Source organism: Fistularia commersonii, chromosome 30 (assembly GCF_037954325.1).
Source record: "Fistularia commersonii isolate RoL2024-O1a breed Wild chromosome 30, RoL_Fcom_v1.0, whole genome shotgun sequence".
NCBI classification, from domain to species: domain Eukaryota; kingdom Metazoa; phylum Chordata; class Actinopteri; order Syngnathiformes; family Fistulariidae; genus Fistularia; species Fistularia commersonii.
Genome location: NC_141313.1, coordinates 12,249,019 through 12,267,623, shown reverse-complemented (window position 1 = coordinate 12,267,623; position 18,605 = coordinate 12,249,019). Strand labels below are relative to the sequence as shown.

At 46.8% G+C, this 18,605-nt stretch overlaps 1 protein-coding gene across 1 annotated transcript; it reads left to right on the top strand.

Moving 5' to 3' along the window:
- The first annotated feature begins 1,312 nt into the window (after positions 1-1,312).
- On the top strand, positions 1,313-17,977 carry LOC147216451 (homeobox protein MOX-2-like). The gene is made up of 3 exons (XM_086178027.1): positions 1,313-1,926; positions 5,682-5,854; positions 14,021-17,977. Exons 1-3 carry the CDS (start codon positions 1,500-1,502, stop codon positions 14,246-14,248), a joined length of 828 nt encoding a protein of 275 aa, XP_086034153.1. The 5' UTR covers positions 1,313-1,499; the 3' UTR covers positions 14,249-17,977.
- The last annotated feature ends 628 nt before the right edge of the window (positions 17,978-18,605 follow it).

Sequence of the window (18,605 nt, the reverse complement as noted above, 5' to 3'; positions counted from 1 at the left end):
TTGAAAAGTTACTCCCTAATTGTGGGGGCCTCTTTCAGCAGGACGTTGCACAGTGCCAAAGTGAAAAGCAACAGCAACTTCAAGATGTTTATCTGGCCTCCAAAGATCTGGCCCTCCTTACATCTGAAGCCAAGCAGACAGCTGTGGTACGTGCCAGACTAACAGGTCACATCCACCATGTCTCCTCTCAGCAGGTAAGGCATGTTCTGACGGTGAGATGGAGAACTACCCGGCCTTGGGGAGATTGCCATGTCAACATTTACTCGCATGCATGATTGTGGCTTTTAAGAAAGTCCAAATCTTAAACCATCCCCCTGTGGGTGGCTTAGAGCTGGGAGAGGGGTATCATTTGAGTGCTGAGGGCCAATGCTGATTGGAGGAGCACCAGAACTTCCTCTGAAGGCTCAGTTGGCTTGAAATGAAAGCATGAGTTTGCAAAGAAAAAGGCAAAGAAAGCCTGTCTGTGGCAGGAACTGGATGTGGTGTGCAGGCCCGGAGGCAGCATCAATGTCCTGCCTCTGGAAGTGACCTCTCGCGTCATGGATTCGCTGCTCTTCTTCTCAGATTCTAAGCTGAGCTCAGAGACGTCGCCTGCTGCTCTGCAAGGAAGATTGGTCTCTGTGCTGCCGCCTCCCCTTAACCTTACACCAGCTCACTTCTTGTCCTATGTCCCTTCATCCATGAACCTCCTCTCTGGTTTTCCTCAAGATATCCAACCTAACCATCCTTCTACCCAGATGCTCTCCATCCCTCCTCTATCCATGTCCAAACCTAACTATGGAGACATTCTCTCCTGGTTCCCGGTTTGAATTCCTTTTTGCAGACACCAATCTCTTAGAATCTCGTATCAGCCTTTCACAAAGTCATGGTAGTCCGACCTTTGTCCCATCACTTCTGCAGAACACTGGAACAGCTGTGCTCGAGGGCACTGTTGCAGCGGGCGTGCAGCAAGCATGAAGCTACATTTAGATGCTAATCAGTGAGGAAAACCACAAACTACCGCTCCAGCAGAGTCGCCTCACAGTCATCTGTAGGGCCTCAGATGGACCAAACAGTCCTCGTGAAGCCAAGGAGCCCCCCTTCAGCGGGTCAGTGCGCTGCCCCCCCTCAGGAGGACGGGGCTGCAGGACTGGTTTGTATTTTGGAGGACAATCGCATGCATGCGGTCAGTCGGTGGGCCGACAGGCCGGCCCACCTCTCGGGTTACATGCTATATATAACCTTCCCCCTCCGCCTCTTCCTCCGCCCTCCTCCTCCCTCCATCCAACACCACTTCCCTGGAAGCTCTCTCTCCTTCCACCGGCACTCTCCGCTGCCATCTGAGCTCCTCTGCCGGCTCTGCTGTGTTTACCCATCGCCCGCCTGGTGACCATCTGCCCGTTCACCACTGGGGCGCGGAGGTCCGTACGGAGCCTCCACACTTCCCCCCTCCTCCAATCCCTCTTTGCAGAGCGGAGCCTCGTTGCCGGAGCAGAGCGGGATTTCGGAGACCCCTGACCATGGATCACTCTCTGTTTGGTTGTCTGCGCAGCCCCCACGCTGCTGCCCAGGGTCTACACCCCGCTGTGACCCTGCACGGCCGGGGCGACCACATCTCCTTCCTGGCTGACCCCTCGCCGCCCTGCAGGTATCCCAGCGGGGAGAACGCTGGTGGGTTTGGCGCCCTGGCCCAGAGAGGCCACCCGCCCCCGCAGCAGAGCCCCCCTGGGTGGCAGGCCCCCCCTGCCCCGGTGCAGATGACTGCTGGCCGGCACAGTGCCTGCTTGCCGCCACACGAAGTCCAGGACGTTCACTCCGGGGGCGACGGTGGGCTGGACGGCGGGAACCCCGTGGGCGGGTCCTGCACATCCAGGGACGTGGGCCAGAGGGGCCTGGAGCCCGAGGACCCCGAAGGGAGAGGCGGGAAAACCAAGAATGACAGTTCAGGTAAGACGGACGGCTAGTTTTTCCCAGGCTGCTCATCTGTTTATGCCAGAAAATGGTTTATTTCATGGCTCTGAGTGCTCACATGGATGGAAAGGAGAAACACAACAGTTCTTTGGTGCTTGTGTTTTAATTCTGGAATGACTAAAATTATATTTTGCACAAATGCACCAGATGAGGTTTTTGTCCTATTTTTAAAAATACCTTTGGGGGCGTTTCTTCTAAAAACAAATCCGTCAGTTCCCTTTTTTATTGCAAAACTTGAAACTAAAATCACTCTTAAAATTGAGAGTAATTAAATGCTGATTTGATTGAATTTCTTCCCAGATGTATTTTGCACTGTTTTGCAAAGCCTGAAAATAACCGTGTAATATCTCATAAATTGACAAAGGCAAGTTTAAAAATCACAAATACATACATTTTCCAAATAAAATCCAATTGGAGATGAGTTCCCAGCTGTTCACATATTTATTTTACTCATTTAACTTTGGAAGTCACAGCTTCCGACCACTTTCGCAAAAAAAAAAAAAAAAAAAAAAAAAAAAAATCAATCATTTGATAAATTAACCGAAAGGAGAGATGGCCATTTTGGGGTTGTTCCGAACATGTACATGTGTTGGTTTAAAAAAGTTTGCGTGGCTTTACAACAACCGGCTCACCTTGGGTTCCGTACGGGTAATTTTTCCAATTACCGCCAGCACTCCCAGGGATGCGGGGGGGGGGGGGGGGGGGGCTCCTAAGGACGTGCCGAAGTTGCCAGCGGCCAAACCCAAATCCAATTTCCGAGCTGTAACTTCATTGGAAGCCTAGAAGCCGCAGCTCTTCTTTCCTTTTCTTTCTAAACTTTTTTCTATTATTATTATTAGATTATTATTTCCCAACTCAACATGCTCTGGTTGTTACGAAGCAGTTGTAACGCTCTGGAGGGATTGGCAGCTGACAATGCAACCCCCTGCTTTTGTCCTCTGCTCAAACACCAACTCTAGAAAACCTTCACCAACGCCACCAGATCAGATCCTAGTGATAAAAGTGTTGTGTTACTGGCTACGTCTACTTCCTGCGGTTTGTCACCATGTCAAAAGCACTTCAGATTGACTAGACATGTGATCTTTTTTCGTCCTCCACGAATGATTCCTGTGCTTTTCACAAGACGATTCAGTTGTCAGAAGATGGCCTGTCCTCCGAGGTGCAAGCAGACCTGGCAGAGCTGCAACCTTTTATTGCCGACCCTCCGAGGTCACTGGATGGTGAATTTCAGTGGCGCCAGGTTCTGTGGCGCCAGCTCTTCCGGCTCCAACTGCTCTTGACGGTTCTGTGATTTTAACTGCACGATCTTGAGCGATACCGTTGAATGTGGAGCACCATGGACACTCAAAGGACGGGAAGGCTTCACCTACGAGGACCAGGAGGCCTCATGCAGGGGCGGTTCAGGTGCTTGGAGATGCTCTGATGTTCTTGGTTTAATTCCCGAGGTTTGAGGGTGAGCGGTTCATCAATGAGGGCTTGAGATGCAGAGGTAGCTGTTGAAATGTCAAACCTGGTATTTGCAGCAAGATCATTGTGGCTGTGGGACCTTGGCTGGGGTCATTGTCTTTAGTTCCTAAACCAGTGTCATGGCCTTCCCACCTGTCTCCCAACTTTTTGCAAGTCATTGTTCTGGCCTTTTCTAATCTTCTTTTCCTTTGGGCTTTTCCCTGCAGGGGTCTCAACAGTGGACCAACATTCTCCATCTAACCATATTCTCTATATCCTCCTCTCTCACACCAAGTAGCTTCATATCCTCTTTCACTTCTTCTTCTTCTTCTTCTTCTTCTTCTTCTTCTTCTTCTTCTTCTTCTTCTTCTTCTTCTTCTTCTTCTTCTTCTTCTTCTTCTTCTTCTGTCTTTTTCCCTCAGGGGTTGGCACAGTGAATCAACCTTCTCCATCTAACCCTATTCTCTGTATCCTCCTCTCTCACACTAACTACCTCCAGGCACTGGTCTTCCTCCAGACTGCCTGGCAGCTCCAATTCCAGCATCTATCTATCAACATATTCACTATTTCTCCTCTGTAGATGACCAAACCATCTCAGTCTGGTTTTCTCTGACCTTCTCTTCAAAACATCTAACATGTGCTCTTCCTCTGGTCACTTCCAAAGAGAACCTCAACATCTTCATCTCTGCAACCTCCAGCTCTGCCTCATGCCTTTCTTCCTCTCACACACCAACTACCTTCATATCCTCTCTCACAACGTCCATAAATCTTCTCTTCGTCATTGTCACTGCTTCTAGACCATCTGACCACCGTCTTGTCCTCCTTTCCTTTCATTCTGGCCATTAGTCTTCAATCATAGTACCCCTGAACCTTTCTCCACCCATTCCTATCTGCTTGAACCTGCTTCTTTACATCTTTTTCACACTCTCCTGTGCTCTGGACTGTTGACCTTAAGTACTTGAAATCCTCCAACTTCTTGATCTCCACTCCCTGTAGCCTCACTGTTCCACCCTGGTTCCTCTCATTCACACACATATATTCTGTGTTGCTGCGAGTAGCCTTCATTCCTCTCTTTTCCAGTTCATACCTCCACCTCTCTAGATATTCCTCAATCTGTTCTCTGCATCCCACTACAGATCACTGCCGTCTAATCAATTTCCCAAATTAATGAAAATCCTGCCATGATGATTCAAATGAGGGACTACAAATGTTTCACTGCCTTTGAGAATCAAAGTAAAGAATACAGGAGAAAGCTGGGGATACCATCTGATGGATGGACGCTCACAGCAAGATTCACTCATTCACTCACTCAACATACAGAGACATGCAACCATTCTCCCTCCCATTCCAGCGTCCTGCTCACAGCTGTGATGACCTGAATGTGAGGGATTCAGTGTGAGACCCACAACCAATCAGAGTGCTACTACATGTCAACCATAAAGTTAGGAGGCATCTAGGAGGTCATGAAATATGAAAAAAATACAATATATGTACTCACACACAGTATTTATCCATGAAAATTAAAACTAGCAAGAAATTGCTTAAAAATAAGTGTGGAAACAATATAAAAGCATGCACAGGATTTCCCTGCAACCAACCAGAGAACTCAAACAGAGCTGACCAGAAGATCTGCAAGGAACCTCAGGACTGTCCACAAGCAGCGGGATGTGGCCCTCCAAAGGAAAGCGTTACAGGAAATATGACAAATATGACCAAAAGAACCATGAGACTGCCCTCTCTCATTGGCCAGGCTCCCAGGCGGGGCGTGGCTTAATCTACTTCACTATCATCACTTGTATGAGTTTTAAAGCTGTTATTGCATTATGTCAGCTATTAGGATTTAGCTGTTAGCACAGTAATAGACGCTTTCCATCTCAACTGGTTGAGACAGAAGGCTGCACTGAGCTGGAATCCAACGACAGTGTGTTGCGATTCGGCAACGTGCGAGTAAAACCCTGCCAGACTCGGTGATTGAATGTTGCATTATGGATAAGTAGAATTATTGTGCGAGAGCTCAAACCCTTGGGCGATAAACAAATCTAGGTGTGGGGGAGGCGGAGCCTGAGTTTTGGCTGCAGGAGTGACCTTAGACAGCATCACATCGAAATGCAAAGCAACTGTCATCCAGTCGCTTTCATACACACACACACACACACACACACACACACACACACACACACACACAGACACTTCTGCCAGAACTTCCTTTGACACCCTGTATCCCCCCCCCCCTTTTCTCCCTGAGACTCAGCTGTGGCTGGAAAATGTTCTGTTTTTCTTTTCAGAGTCCCAGGACGGCGGCTATAAGTCAGACATGCACAACAAGCCCAGGAAGGAGCGCACCGCCTTCACCAAGGAACAGATCCGGGAACTGGAGGCCGAGTTTGCACACCACAACTATTTGACCCGACTGAGACGCTACGAAATTGCTGTCAACCTCGATCTGACGGAGCGACAAGTACGGTACCTGCTGCATGACTCACCGGCAGAGACGACCAATTGGGGCTTAGCTCTCGCATGAACGAGCAGGAAACATCGGACGTCCACTCATAGTCCAATTCCTAGCTTTGCCCGTCGTTCTCGTCGTTCCCGGACAATCTGCAATTCGAAAGCAGCCGTTGGGGAAACGTCGGAGAAGTTTAGTTCAGTGGTGTCCGAAGAAGGATGAGGCGCCAATCTGACAGGAAGAGATGAATGATGATTCAATGCAGAAATCACTGGCACTCAGGTCAGCGCAATGGCATTTAACTCCATCGCCTCTGCACCTCAGCCTCCCGCCAGAAACAAATCTGTTGCTTTGGTACCCGGACAAATTTATGGGGCTCAGGTTTCATTTTTGCCCCTTGGGTCTGTGCCGCTGTTCATTCCATTTTTCCAGCGGTTCAGCTGGAAATCAGGCCAATCACCGCCAGCCATCCCGGCTCCGCTTGCCGGATACTGACAAATTAGAAAATGAGCCAGTTTTACTACACAAGGTGAACAGGATCCTTTACTTCACCAGGTGGGCAGGCTGGCTTCATTTCCTCCCTCCTGAAGTCCACACTGTGCTAACCGACAAGCAATAGTTAGGTAAGCTAGAATAGGTTAACCATATGATTTACAAGTTCTCCAGATCATCTCCCAACCTGTGGGAACACCTGCTCCAAGTCAAGCAACATCAGAGTCAAGTGAATTCATGTCATTTAACTTAATCTAAATGAGTTTGGGGGCACGGTGGTGCAGTGATTAGCCTTCAGCCTCAATTGTCTGTGGAGGTTCTCAGTCATCCAGGTCATGCTGAATTTTTGTCCAAATCTTCTTCTTGTACCCGCTGGACTTGAATTTCTTCACTTGAAGACGTTTCAACCCTCATCTCAGAGGCATCTTTGGTGAAAGAAACTGGAAGTAGCATTCAAGTGAGGAAATTCAAGTTCAGATGCCACTATAAGACTTCAGCCTCACAGCGAGAAGATCCCTGGTTAGATTCCAACTCCTAGGTTCTCCAAGTTCCTCTCGCAGTCCAAACACATCTTCTTTCTTCTTCTTCTTCTTTCGACTTTTCCCTTCAAGGGTCGCCACAGCAAATCAACTTTCTCCATCTGACCCTATTCTCTGTATCCTCCTCTCTCACACCAACTACCTTCATATCCTCTCACTATGTCCATAAATTTTCTCTGGTCTTCCTTGAGACCTCTTGCCTGGCAGCTCCAATTTCAGCATCCGTCTACCAATATATTCTCTATCCCTCCTTTGTACATGACCGAACCACCTCAGTCTGGTTTCTCTGACCTTCTCTCCAAAACATCTAACATGTGCTGTTACTCTGGTAGACTCATTCCTGATCCTATCCATCCTGATCACTCCCAAAGAGAACCTCTACATCTTTATCCCTGCGACCTCCTGTCTTTTGGTCATGGAAACAGTTTCTAGGCCATAAAGCATGGCTGGTCTCACCACTGTCTTGTACACCTTTCTTCTATCACATAGTACCCCTTACACTTTTCTCCACCCATTCCAACCTGCTTGGACCTGTCTCTTCACCTCTTTTCCATACTCTCCGTTGCTCTGGACTGTTGACCCTAAGTACCAGAAATCCTCCAGCTTCTTGATCTCCACTCCCTGTAGCCTCACCATTCCACCCGAGTTCCTCTTATTCACACACATATATTCCGTCTTGCTGCGACCAACTTTCATTCCTCTCCTTTCCAGGGCATACCTCCACCTCTCTAGATTTTCCTCTTCCTGTTGTCTGCTCTCACTACAGATCACGTCATCCGCAAACATCATGGTCCATGGGGATTCCTGTCTAACCTCATCTGTCAGCCTGTCCATCACCATTGCGAACAGGAAGGGGCTCAGAGCTGATCCTTGATGGAGTCCCACCTCCACCTTGAACTTCTCTGTTACCCCTACAGCATACTGTACCACTGTCTCACAGCTAGCATACATGTCCTGCACCAGACTAACATACTTCTCTGCCACTCCAGACTTCCACATACAATATCAGAGTTTCTCTTTTGGCACTGTCATGTGTATTTTTCTAGGTCTACAAAAACACAATGCAGCTCCCTCTGGCCTTCTCTGTACTTCTCTATTAGCATTCTCAAAGCAAATACTGCATCTGTAGTACTCTTTCTAGGCATGGAGCCATACTGCTGTTCACGAATGCTGACTTCTGCACACAGTCTAGTTTCCACTACTCTTTCCCATAACTTCATTGTATGGCTCATCAACTTTATCCCCCTATAGTTGCCGCAATTCTGCACTTCCCCCTCATTCTTAAATATGGCACCATCACACTTTGTCTCCATTCTTCAGGCATCTTCTCACTCTCTAAGATCCTGTTGAATAATCTAGTCAGAAAATCTACCGCTGCCTCTCCTAGACACTTCCACACCTCCACAGGTATACCATCAGGACCAACTGCTTTTCCACTCTTCATCCTCTTCAATGCCTTCCTCACTTCACTTTTACTAATTTGTGCTACTTCGTGGTCTACAATAGTCACCTCTTCTACCCTTGCCTCTCTTTCATTTTCCACATTCATCAGCTCTTCAAAGTACTCTTTCCATCTTCCCATCTCTCTTCTAGAATCTGTCAATACATTTCCCTCTCCATCCTTAACTACCCAGAACTGTTTGGACATCCTTTCCATCATTATCTCTCTGTTTCACCAACCTGTATAGATCATTCTCACCCTCCTTACTATCCAAACAAGCATAGAAGTCATTGTACGCCCTTTGTTTTGCCTTTGCTACCTCTATCTTTACCTTACGTTGTATAACCCTGTACCCCTGTCTGTTCTCTTCAGTCCTCTCAGTATCCCACTTCTTCTTTGCTAACCACTTTCTCTGTATATACTCCTGCACTTCCTCCTTCCACCACCAAGTCTCCTTATCTTCTTTCCTTCCATATGACACACCAATTACTATTCTGCCTGTCTCCCTGATAACACCAGCTGTTGTTGTCCAATCATCTGGAAGCTCACCCTGACCACCCAGACCCTTTCTCAACTCCTCCCTGAAAACCATGCAACACTCCTCCCTTTTGAACGCGCCCTCCTCCTCCCCTTCTTCTTTGACCCACAGTAGCCCAATTTCCATTAGTACCCTGTAGGTCATCAGTACCAACGGCGGTCATTGTTAACCCAGTCCTCGACTGATCCGGCATGATCTGGTTACGGTTGACTCACATATTTGGTTTTGGCAAAAGTTTTATGCCGGATGCCCTTCCTGACGCAACCCTCTGCATTTATCCGGGCTTGGGACCGGCTCAAGGAGACACTCCTCCGTGCCCCCCCAAGGCAGGCTTGGTGAGACACAGGCCAGTGCCGCCATGAGGCTGCATTCTGCAGTCCAAACACATACAGAAGGTTTATTGGAGATTCTATGTTGTGCAGACGTGTGAATGAGTGAATGAATGGTTGGATGTCCCATATGATGAACACATTCCCGCTTCCAGTCCATCAAACCAGCTGAGCAACGGTGTATGTTCCTTCAGCCTCTCATACTGAAGCATGAGAACCCCTTTCTTGTCGGTCTTTGACAAATCTGGAGTGTCACATTTGTATCAACATACTGGAGTCTACAGTTTGACCTGTTTTGCTTGCTGAAATTGTCTGGTGTCTCAGATGTAAAGATGTAAAGATTAATGCCAATCAATCCCAGTCAATCCCATCACAATGGTAATCCATCTGATGCATATATTATACAGTTAGGCCCAGAAATATTTGAACAGTGACACAAGTTTTGTTATTTTAGCTGTTTATGAAAACATATTCAGGATACAATTATATAATCAATGTGGGCTTAAAGAGCAGATTCTCAGCTGTAATCTGACAGTATTCACATCAAAATTGGAGTAGGGGTTTAGGAATTACAGCTCTTTAATACGTAGCTGCCTCTTTTTCAGGGGACCAAAAGTAATTGGACAATTTACTCAGAAGGATGCAAAAAAAAAATAACAAGCTGCATTGGCTCTTCCCTCGGTAACCTGTCATAAATGAAGCGGTTAAAATGTCTGGAGTTGATTCCAAGTGTGGCGTTTGCATTTAGAAGCTGTTGCTGTGAACAGACAACATGCGGTCAAAGGAGCTCTCAATGGAGAGGAAACAGACCATCAAAATCGATTAGACATAGCAGAAATGTTAGGACTAGCCAAATCAACAGTTTGGTACATTCTGAGAAAAAAAAGAGTGCACTGGTGTGCTTGGGAACACAAAAAGGTCCGGAGGTCCACTGATGACAATAGTGGTCGTTGATTGCAGAATCCGTTCCAGGGTGAAGATAAACCCCTTCACATTCTTCACTCAAGTGAAGAACACTCTCCAGGAAGTAAGTGTATCAGTATCTAAGTCTACCATTAAGAGAAGACTTCATGAAAGTAAATACAAAAGATTCACCACAAAGTGCAAACCATTAATCCCCCTCAAAAATAGAAAGGCCAGAATTGACTTTGCCAAAAACACTTGAAAAAGCCAGCCCAGTTCTGGAACAGCACTCTTTGGACAGATGAAACTAAGATCAACCTGTACCAGAATGATGGAGAGAAGAAAGTTGGAGAAGAAGTGGAACAGGTCATGATCCAAAGCACACCACTTCTGTAAAACATGGTGGAGGCAGTGTGATGGCATGGGCATGGATGGCTTCCACTTGTGTTTATTGAAGATGTGACAAAAGACAGAGGCAGATGAATTCTAAAGTGTACAGGGATATACTTTCTGCTCAGATTCAACCAAATGCAGTAAAGTTGATTCACAGAGATGGTCAATGATCCAAAACATACTGCAGAAGTAACCCAGGAGTTTTATAAAGCAAAGAAGTGGAATATTCTGCAATGGTCAGTCAACAGATCTCAACCCAGTCAAGCATGCGTTTCACTTGCTCAAGACAAAACTTAAGGCAGATAGACCCTCAAACAAGCAACAACTGAAGATAGCTGCAGTAAAGGCCTGGCAAAGCATCACAAGGAGCAATCCAGTGTTTGGTGATGTCAATGGGTTCCACACTTCAGGCAGTCATTGAATGCAAAGGATTTTCAACAAAATATTGAAAAGTAACTTTTTACTTGGGGTTTTGTTTATTTGTCCGATTACTTTTGAGCCCATCAAGTGAGGAGCATTTGTATAAAAATAGCTATGATCGCTACATGTTTAATCATATATTTTTGTTTCACCCCTTGCATTAAACCTTAAAATCTGAACTTCAATTCCGTTGTAGTTGTTTCATTTCAAATCCAATGTGGTGACATGCAGAGCCCAAATCATGAAGATTGTGTCACTGTCCAAATAATTCTGGGCATTTCATGGCAACTGGACTGGAATTTTTCACTTGAACACGTTTCACCCCTCACCTGAAAGGCTTCTGCAGTTCCCCAGTATATTGGAGTTTCCCAATATAACTGCCAGGTAATCCCACTAAGGTGCTCTTCTGTTCCAATAAACAACACCATTAGCATAACAACTCCCCTTACAACTGGTTTCTGAAGATCAACTATTCCATTTACACAACAAGCCACTGTAACCTAGAACCACCTGCAACCCTGGCAGTTATGTTCAGAAACAGCTTACAGGTCATCTGAATTGAGGGGTGAAATGTCTTCCAGTGAAGAAATTCAAGTCCAGCTGCCAAGAATGCAAGATTCGGATAGAATTCACCATGACCTGAATGACTGAGAACCTCCACAGACACATTATATGTAAATATATTAATATAGAAATTATGTGCATTGTCATGATACAGTTCGTCAACATCTCCATGACGATACTGTTTCCTGGTGCTGTTGATAAGAAGGTCCTCAGCAGGTCCTCAACCGCAGGTCCTCAGACCTCAGTGGGTCCTCTGCTGAGGACATTGAGGTCAAGCCCTCGTGATCCACATGACTCTAGCGTAAACATCTGCATCTTCTATTCAACCTGCAGGAAATGTCTTTGTCCTTTATATCTGGGATTGCAGAAGAATAGATGCAGATTTGAAGTACGATGTTTCAAGTTGCTGTTTGAAGACCCTCAAATGATCCGGTGTCTCAATGGGTTTTACTGGGTGTGATGTTCTGGCCGGGGGGGCCTTTTCCTTCAGAGTAGTGGTATTTGACATGTTTTATTGACGCCGAGGCTGATTCTATCCTCAGACCTGACAACCCCAACGCCCAGCACAGATTCCAGATGTGCACGGCTTGGATTACCTCAGCAGATGATGTCAGCGGACTTTACTGGACAGCGACACGTTGTGACTGCATGCCATTGATATTTCTACAGTGTTTACTGCTCCCCCAGTGGTAGCACAGGCAGAGGACGCGAACCTCTGCAGATACAACACCTGCTGCGGCGCAATGAAGAACACTTCTTTAAACATCTGAAACTTAACATCCAAGTGACAGGATGAGGTCTGCGACAGGGTTAGACACAAATGTGGAGGTTTGCTGTCAATTTTGTGAATGAGAGGGTGAATGGTTGGAGGTCCAATCACAGCTGGGATGGCATCCTACCTGCTGCTCAGGTAGACATGCTAGAGATAATGATGAGAAAATATACTTCTAACGCATAAAATATGTACTCTTCTAATGGCTTTGAATCAAAGGATAGGGTCATATACATCTGTTGATGTATGGCTGGAAACGGGAGGTCTCTCTAAGAGGAACCAGACATTCATCCCATTCATCCACGAAAACATTAAAAAGCAAAACCTTTTATGACTTCCTATGGTTTGCCCTCATGGAATGTGAGCTTTGGGCAGGAACACGGTTGACATTCTTCCAGAGATAGATCGGTTTTGTTGATTAAGAAAGTGATGCCAACGGAAACCATACAAAGCGAGCTCGGCGAGCATGTTGAGGAACATGTTTCTTGTGATGAAGAGCTGAAAACTAGAGTTTGCTCCGTTCGGCAGATAGATCTGAGCTCGGTGATTCATGGTGTGAGGCCTCACATGTACGGTACACTTCTGGGATTATCATAAAGATGTCAAAATGCACTGATGACTGCCAGAAAAGAAGGACACCGAAAACTGAGAGTGACATTTGGAAGGCGCCTCTCCAGCAGCAGCAGGATACAGGCAAACCTAAGTGCCTGTGGGCAAGGCACCGAACACAACGCTGCTCCCAAAGGTCTTGCATGGCACCTCTGTGTGAGGTAGTGGGTGAATGTGAATGCTATCTAGTGTGAAAGGGCTTTGAAAGTGCAAGGAGTGAAAGCACCGCGTAAGGGGGGACCATCTGTGGCCTTTGGACAGAGAACGAAAGCACTGCAGAGGTGGTTTCATCATTGAACTTTTGGTGGTCTTCACTGTCATCTCTACTTTCTGAGGTGTGAAGGTTTGGGCATCAACCATCCTTGATGCCTACTTGTCCTCTCCCTCATCTCCACGTGAGAAGCTGTTTCTGGATACTTTTGAACGTTGATTTAAGATGTTTCTTGTCTTAAATCATCAGCTCTGGAGATCTTGGCTTGGGCAGGTTGTATCTCGAACAGCAGAAAAATTGTTCTCTAAGTGTTTGGCCTCTGAAGATCACCCGACCGTATCAAACCTTTCAGCTTGATCATCTCACAACAAGGCGATTGAACGCAGACCTGCGGCCGGAGGAACCCCTGAAGTATTTGATGTGAAGTGCAGATCAAGACCAATCTTCAGAACTCATTAGGAGTGTGACCTCTCTTGACTACCTGCCCCTAGCTTTTGACAGTTAGTGTCGTGCGTGTATGTGGAAAATTTTCCGATGGAATCGGAGCCAAGGGCTCAGTATTCTGGTGAACTCGGGCCGACTAGGTGACAGCTGTGCTCTGGATTCTGTCAGGTGATTTCGGAAATATGATGGCAACGTGTGACTGACGGCAACATTTAGACTCTCGCCGGTCAGAAATTGCAGAAATGTGGCGCTCAACTAGGGCCATGAATATTCCTTCACTGCAAGATGTGTGCATGATTTTGGTTTAAGTGTGACATGATAACGTCAAGTATGCCTCAGACAACCATCCGATGAGCTTCATGGAAAACATACGTAATTTCATTGGTGAGGACTTCCTCACCTCTTTCTTTATCTGTCCACGGAGTAGATACAGGGAAGCACAGGAGGTCTTTTTCACTAGCTGACTGAATGATTATTTTTGGAAACTTTCCTGCAGTAAGGTATCTTTCCTCTTTGCTTCCAGGTGAAGGTGTGGTTTCAGAACCGAAGGATGAAGTGGAAGCGCGTGAAGGGTGGCCAGCAGGGAGCAGCGGCCAGGGAGAAAGAACTGGTCAACGTGAAAAAAGGAACGCTGCTGCCGTCAGAGTTTTTGGGAATAGCGGGACTGCAGCGCCTATCCGGCTCGCCCCAGACAGTGACTGAGGAGGACAGCCATGACAGTGACCAGAGCTCGGAGAATCCTTACCTATGACCCCTGGGGTAATCCTAATTGGACGGCACAGACACGAGGGGTATGAGGGTGAGACGTCTGCTGCAAGCAAAGTGGGAAAATACAAAAGGAAACACAAAACATTCCAGAAATGCTTTGCGAAAAGGGCTCGAATTTTGCACTGTGAAGGATTGGCATTGGCCCAGCTCTACCTGCTTTGAGGGCTTGGTTCAACAAACCGGAAGGACTCCCAGCTTGGAAGTGACAGTAGAGGAATCCGTCCTGTCCTTTGTTCCAGCATTTAGTCGTGACAAAATAAGATCTGTAACTAAGGGAGGTGCTTTATGGAATTAAAGGCATTCTGGTGTCTGCTTGGAGTTCAAGTCATGTCAACCAGCCATGTCTGAGGGTTTGATATGTGCTGAAAGCATGCTAATCCACTGTCTATGTGGGGGAGGAGAGTGTTTATGCCCCAATCACAGTTTGACCCAAACAACCAACAAAAATTTCTAATGCCTGATAGGTGACAAAGTCCAAAACAAAAATGGGTTTCTGTGAGCTTTCAGGACCTCGGAAAGATAAGATGAGATAATGCTTTATTGATCCCAAAGTATGGATACTGTTGAACGCTGTCACTTCCCATGTGTACTTTATGTTGCCCATGTTACCAAGCATACATATCCACTAGAAGACAGACTTCAGAGTTCACTTCTGACTTCCAACAACAGGAAGAGGAACGAAAAGAAGCAGTATGGTAGACGGTGGTGATCCATAATGGCGGCGAGTGGACGGACAATTCTGTGCAGACGCCATGTTGCCTTCTTCTCTGTTCCTTTTGCTGGTCTTGCTGGAGCAGCACCTCACAACTTCTGGTGGAATTGCTATTTGCTGCGTCTACAAGGCCCCATAAAATGTACAGAATCACGCAGGAGATGACCAAAAAGGATTTAATGGTGAGCACGGATGAGTCCTGAGGACGTCTTTGCCCTCAGGAGATGCTGAAGAAGATGCTGAAGAGGACATGCTAACACCTGTGTGCTGACTGGACCACTTTGTTTTTCCCAGTTGGAGCAGGGCAGACGCCAAGTTTCCATCAGACACTTCCCACATGTATGAACAACACTACATAACTGAACACTTCCCAGGACTTCCCAGGCACTGCAGTGCCATTAGCTGTGACCCCCAAGGATATTTTCTATAATTGCAACCGAGGCGTCGCAGCAGAAAAGCAGCACCTCCCCAGCGCGCTCTGGCCTCCCTGGCAGGGCGTCAGTGCAGGAGTGTCTGGTATTTTGGGCTCCTAAAAGAAACAAATGCAGGCCCCCCTTTCTTTCCTTTTTTTTGCAATGCCTTAAAGTTTATGTGCCTTTTACTGTCAAAGGTACCCTCGACTTGCCAAAGCAATTGAACGGAAATAAGAAGTCATTTTTCATATGACGCTCACTGGTGCGTAAAGAATGCACTTCTCCGTATGTGAGCGTTCACTGTAATCATCGGGAGGCATGTTACACTTTCCCCGAGCAGCTGTTGATTCACTCTCTTGATTCGGCTCAGACGTTCAGCTGCTTTTGCGGCTTTTCCAGTTCCCCCTCACACATCTCTCAGAGCTGACTTGCGGTCCATTGACATATGTGGAGCTTTCTCTCCGTGCGTGTATTTAATTACTGCACGTCACATTCTGATTGAAGAAGTACCGGGCATTGGCTGCTTGTGCAGGAATAAAGGGAAAAGGGGAATTAGAGACGTCCGAGGCGTTTTGCCTCATGCGTTGGTTCTCCCTCCCAACAGGATGATACGTTGGTGCTCTCAGCAGACTGTGGCGAACATATGGACATGGACACGTTCAGACGACATTTGGTGGAGGTTTGAACCAGACATTCATGGACTGCAACCCACCTCAAGATTGAAGATGTGAGAGGAGAGGATGCAGAGAATGGGTTGAGATGAAGGTGGGTGATCGACTGAAGGGATGGAATAGGAAGGGAAGAAGATTCAAACTCAGCATTGAATCTGAGTGTATCGCCCACATCTAATGAAGCAAGGGGCTGGACCATTCACCTGAGAACAATCAAATGTGCAGAGCCGTGGCAAGAAACATGCCTAGCTTATCAAAAAGTCATTCCACTCTGCTCGCCCGTCGAACTGCTTGCCTATTTCGAATGGTCTTGTGGGTCCAGAAGCAATCACCTCTTGAGCACGGTGGGCTCTAGAAAACAAAGGGAGCGCGAATGGCCATGCACAGGAAATACCAAATGATTCCCTGTGGTAAAGTGGTGAGCGATTCTGCCTCCCGGTGGGAAGGTCGCCGGTTGGGTTTTGCCTTTCTCTGTGGACTCTCCATGTTCTCCCCTTGTCGGGGTTCCAGTCCAAACACATACAGGAGGTTCATTGGAGACCCTGAATTGTCCAGACGGGTGAACGTCTAATGCATGTCTAAGTGTAGTCCTGTGATTGCCCAGAAACTGGGTATAGATAATAAATGACTGAATGCAATAGTTCAAATTTTTGTTTTACCACATTATGTCTTTGCATTGTCCAGAATTTGAGCAGGGCACCTTGCCTTCTAGTTTTTTCTGCTTCGGTTTCTCCAAGCCCATGATCCTACATATGACTTACGTGCAGCATGATGTTATGTGCCCAGTCATTGTGGTTTTTGTGGATAACTAAAAAGAGAACCTCAAAAGTTTGAATTCTTATGCAGAGTTCTTGGGCATTTGATAATCTGGGCCATTTCCATGTGAGAACCTGTATGTGGATATAACATATGTATGTTTGCAGACCTTTTTTGCTTTGAGAAAATTTCTTCAATGGGCTGCTGCGGAGGCTTCTGACACTCCTGATGCAGGTTTGTGTTTGCAGCCGCGTGGAAACTGAAGAAATGCAGTTGTGGAATGCGTCTGGCCAGCGTCACATCTGATCATGGATGAAGGTCGAACCATGACACCTCGGGGACCAGCGGTGTTCCGCTGGGAAGGGTCGTGCTGTCATTGGCGGGATGCTGTGCCAAGAACAACACAGCCAACTCAAGACTTTTCCATATTTGACTGGAGTGGCTGCTCGCTTCTCCCAACCCCAGCTTTTGCTAGAGGTTCAACAAAAGAGCTGTGCAGCGAGTAGAAAAATGTGATCTCTTGTGACTCCAGTAAATGAAAACAGAGAAATGTGTGTCTCTGTGACTCGACTTTCAGAAAATCACCGACCACGAATGTGTGTCTGCAATGAATTTAAAAGAAAAAAAAAAAACCAGATTTCACTGATGCACTGGGATGTCTCCAAGGCCAGGTTTGTCTTGGAAATATCACAGGCCGCCATATGTTAGGAGGACACAACTGCTGGACCTCCATTCACATAGTTAGCACGCCTGTTGTGGAAATATAGATAAGGAATGAGTGAGTGTAGCCAGTCAGATGCATTTTAAATTGTTCCAACCCTGGAGAAGTAGCGCAAGGGTTTTCACTGCTCAGGCTCTCCCATTGTTGGCTGAGTGGAGGTGACTGACGAGAGAAAGAAGGCCACAAGTCCTGCAGTAACACTGGCAGGGCAAGCTGACAGACAGCTGTTTAGCCCATTGACAGGCCTGTTTACTGAACTGAGGTCCTCCACTGGAGATGTGGAAGAAGAGGGGACCTGAGGTAAAAGGTAATTTTCTGATGATTCACTACATCAGGGGAGAGCTGGAGGTAGCAGAGGTAAAGATGTGAAGGTTCTCTTTGGGAGTGAGAAAGATGGAGAGGGTTGGGAAAAGTCCATTAGACACATTAGATCTCCTGGTGATAAAGTGGGACTAAAGTTGGAAGATCTGGATAGAAGGATGCTGAGTTTGGAAGTCAGAGAGGATGTTTATGGATGGAGGGAAAGAGAGGATGGAAGTCAGTGGGAGCGAGAGAAGAGGATGCAGAGGAGAGTATTGGACGGAGGCAGATGATTGACTGAGCAGCCCCAAGCAAGAGAACTTAGTTACTAAGTTTTAACTATCATTGTGAACGTGTAAGTGCAGACAGGGATCACTGGTGGCCTCGGCTGAATCATGTAGACTTTCAGGGCCTCTTTACTCCTGTTGCACCACCTGTCCTCACCGAGCCAAGAATGGTTTGTGATTGGAATCCTTAGGAAAGGCCCCTCTGTCTGCTCCACAACACCATGTTTTTGCATCAGGGATGCAGGGTATGTCCTCTGAACTGCATATGTGTTACTCTGGGAGTATGAAATCACATTGTATTCATACCACTTGCTTCTTAGCATGGATACCATCAAGCTATTGTCAACTTAATTGGCATTATTGCTAAAAGAAGTGAGGGTTTTACCCCCAAAACCTCCTTCTGCTGCCAATAACAACCAGTCCCTAGCCGCAGGATGTGCTGCCGGGAGTCAAAAACTGACGTCTTGGTGCAACCGACTG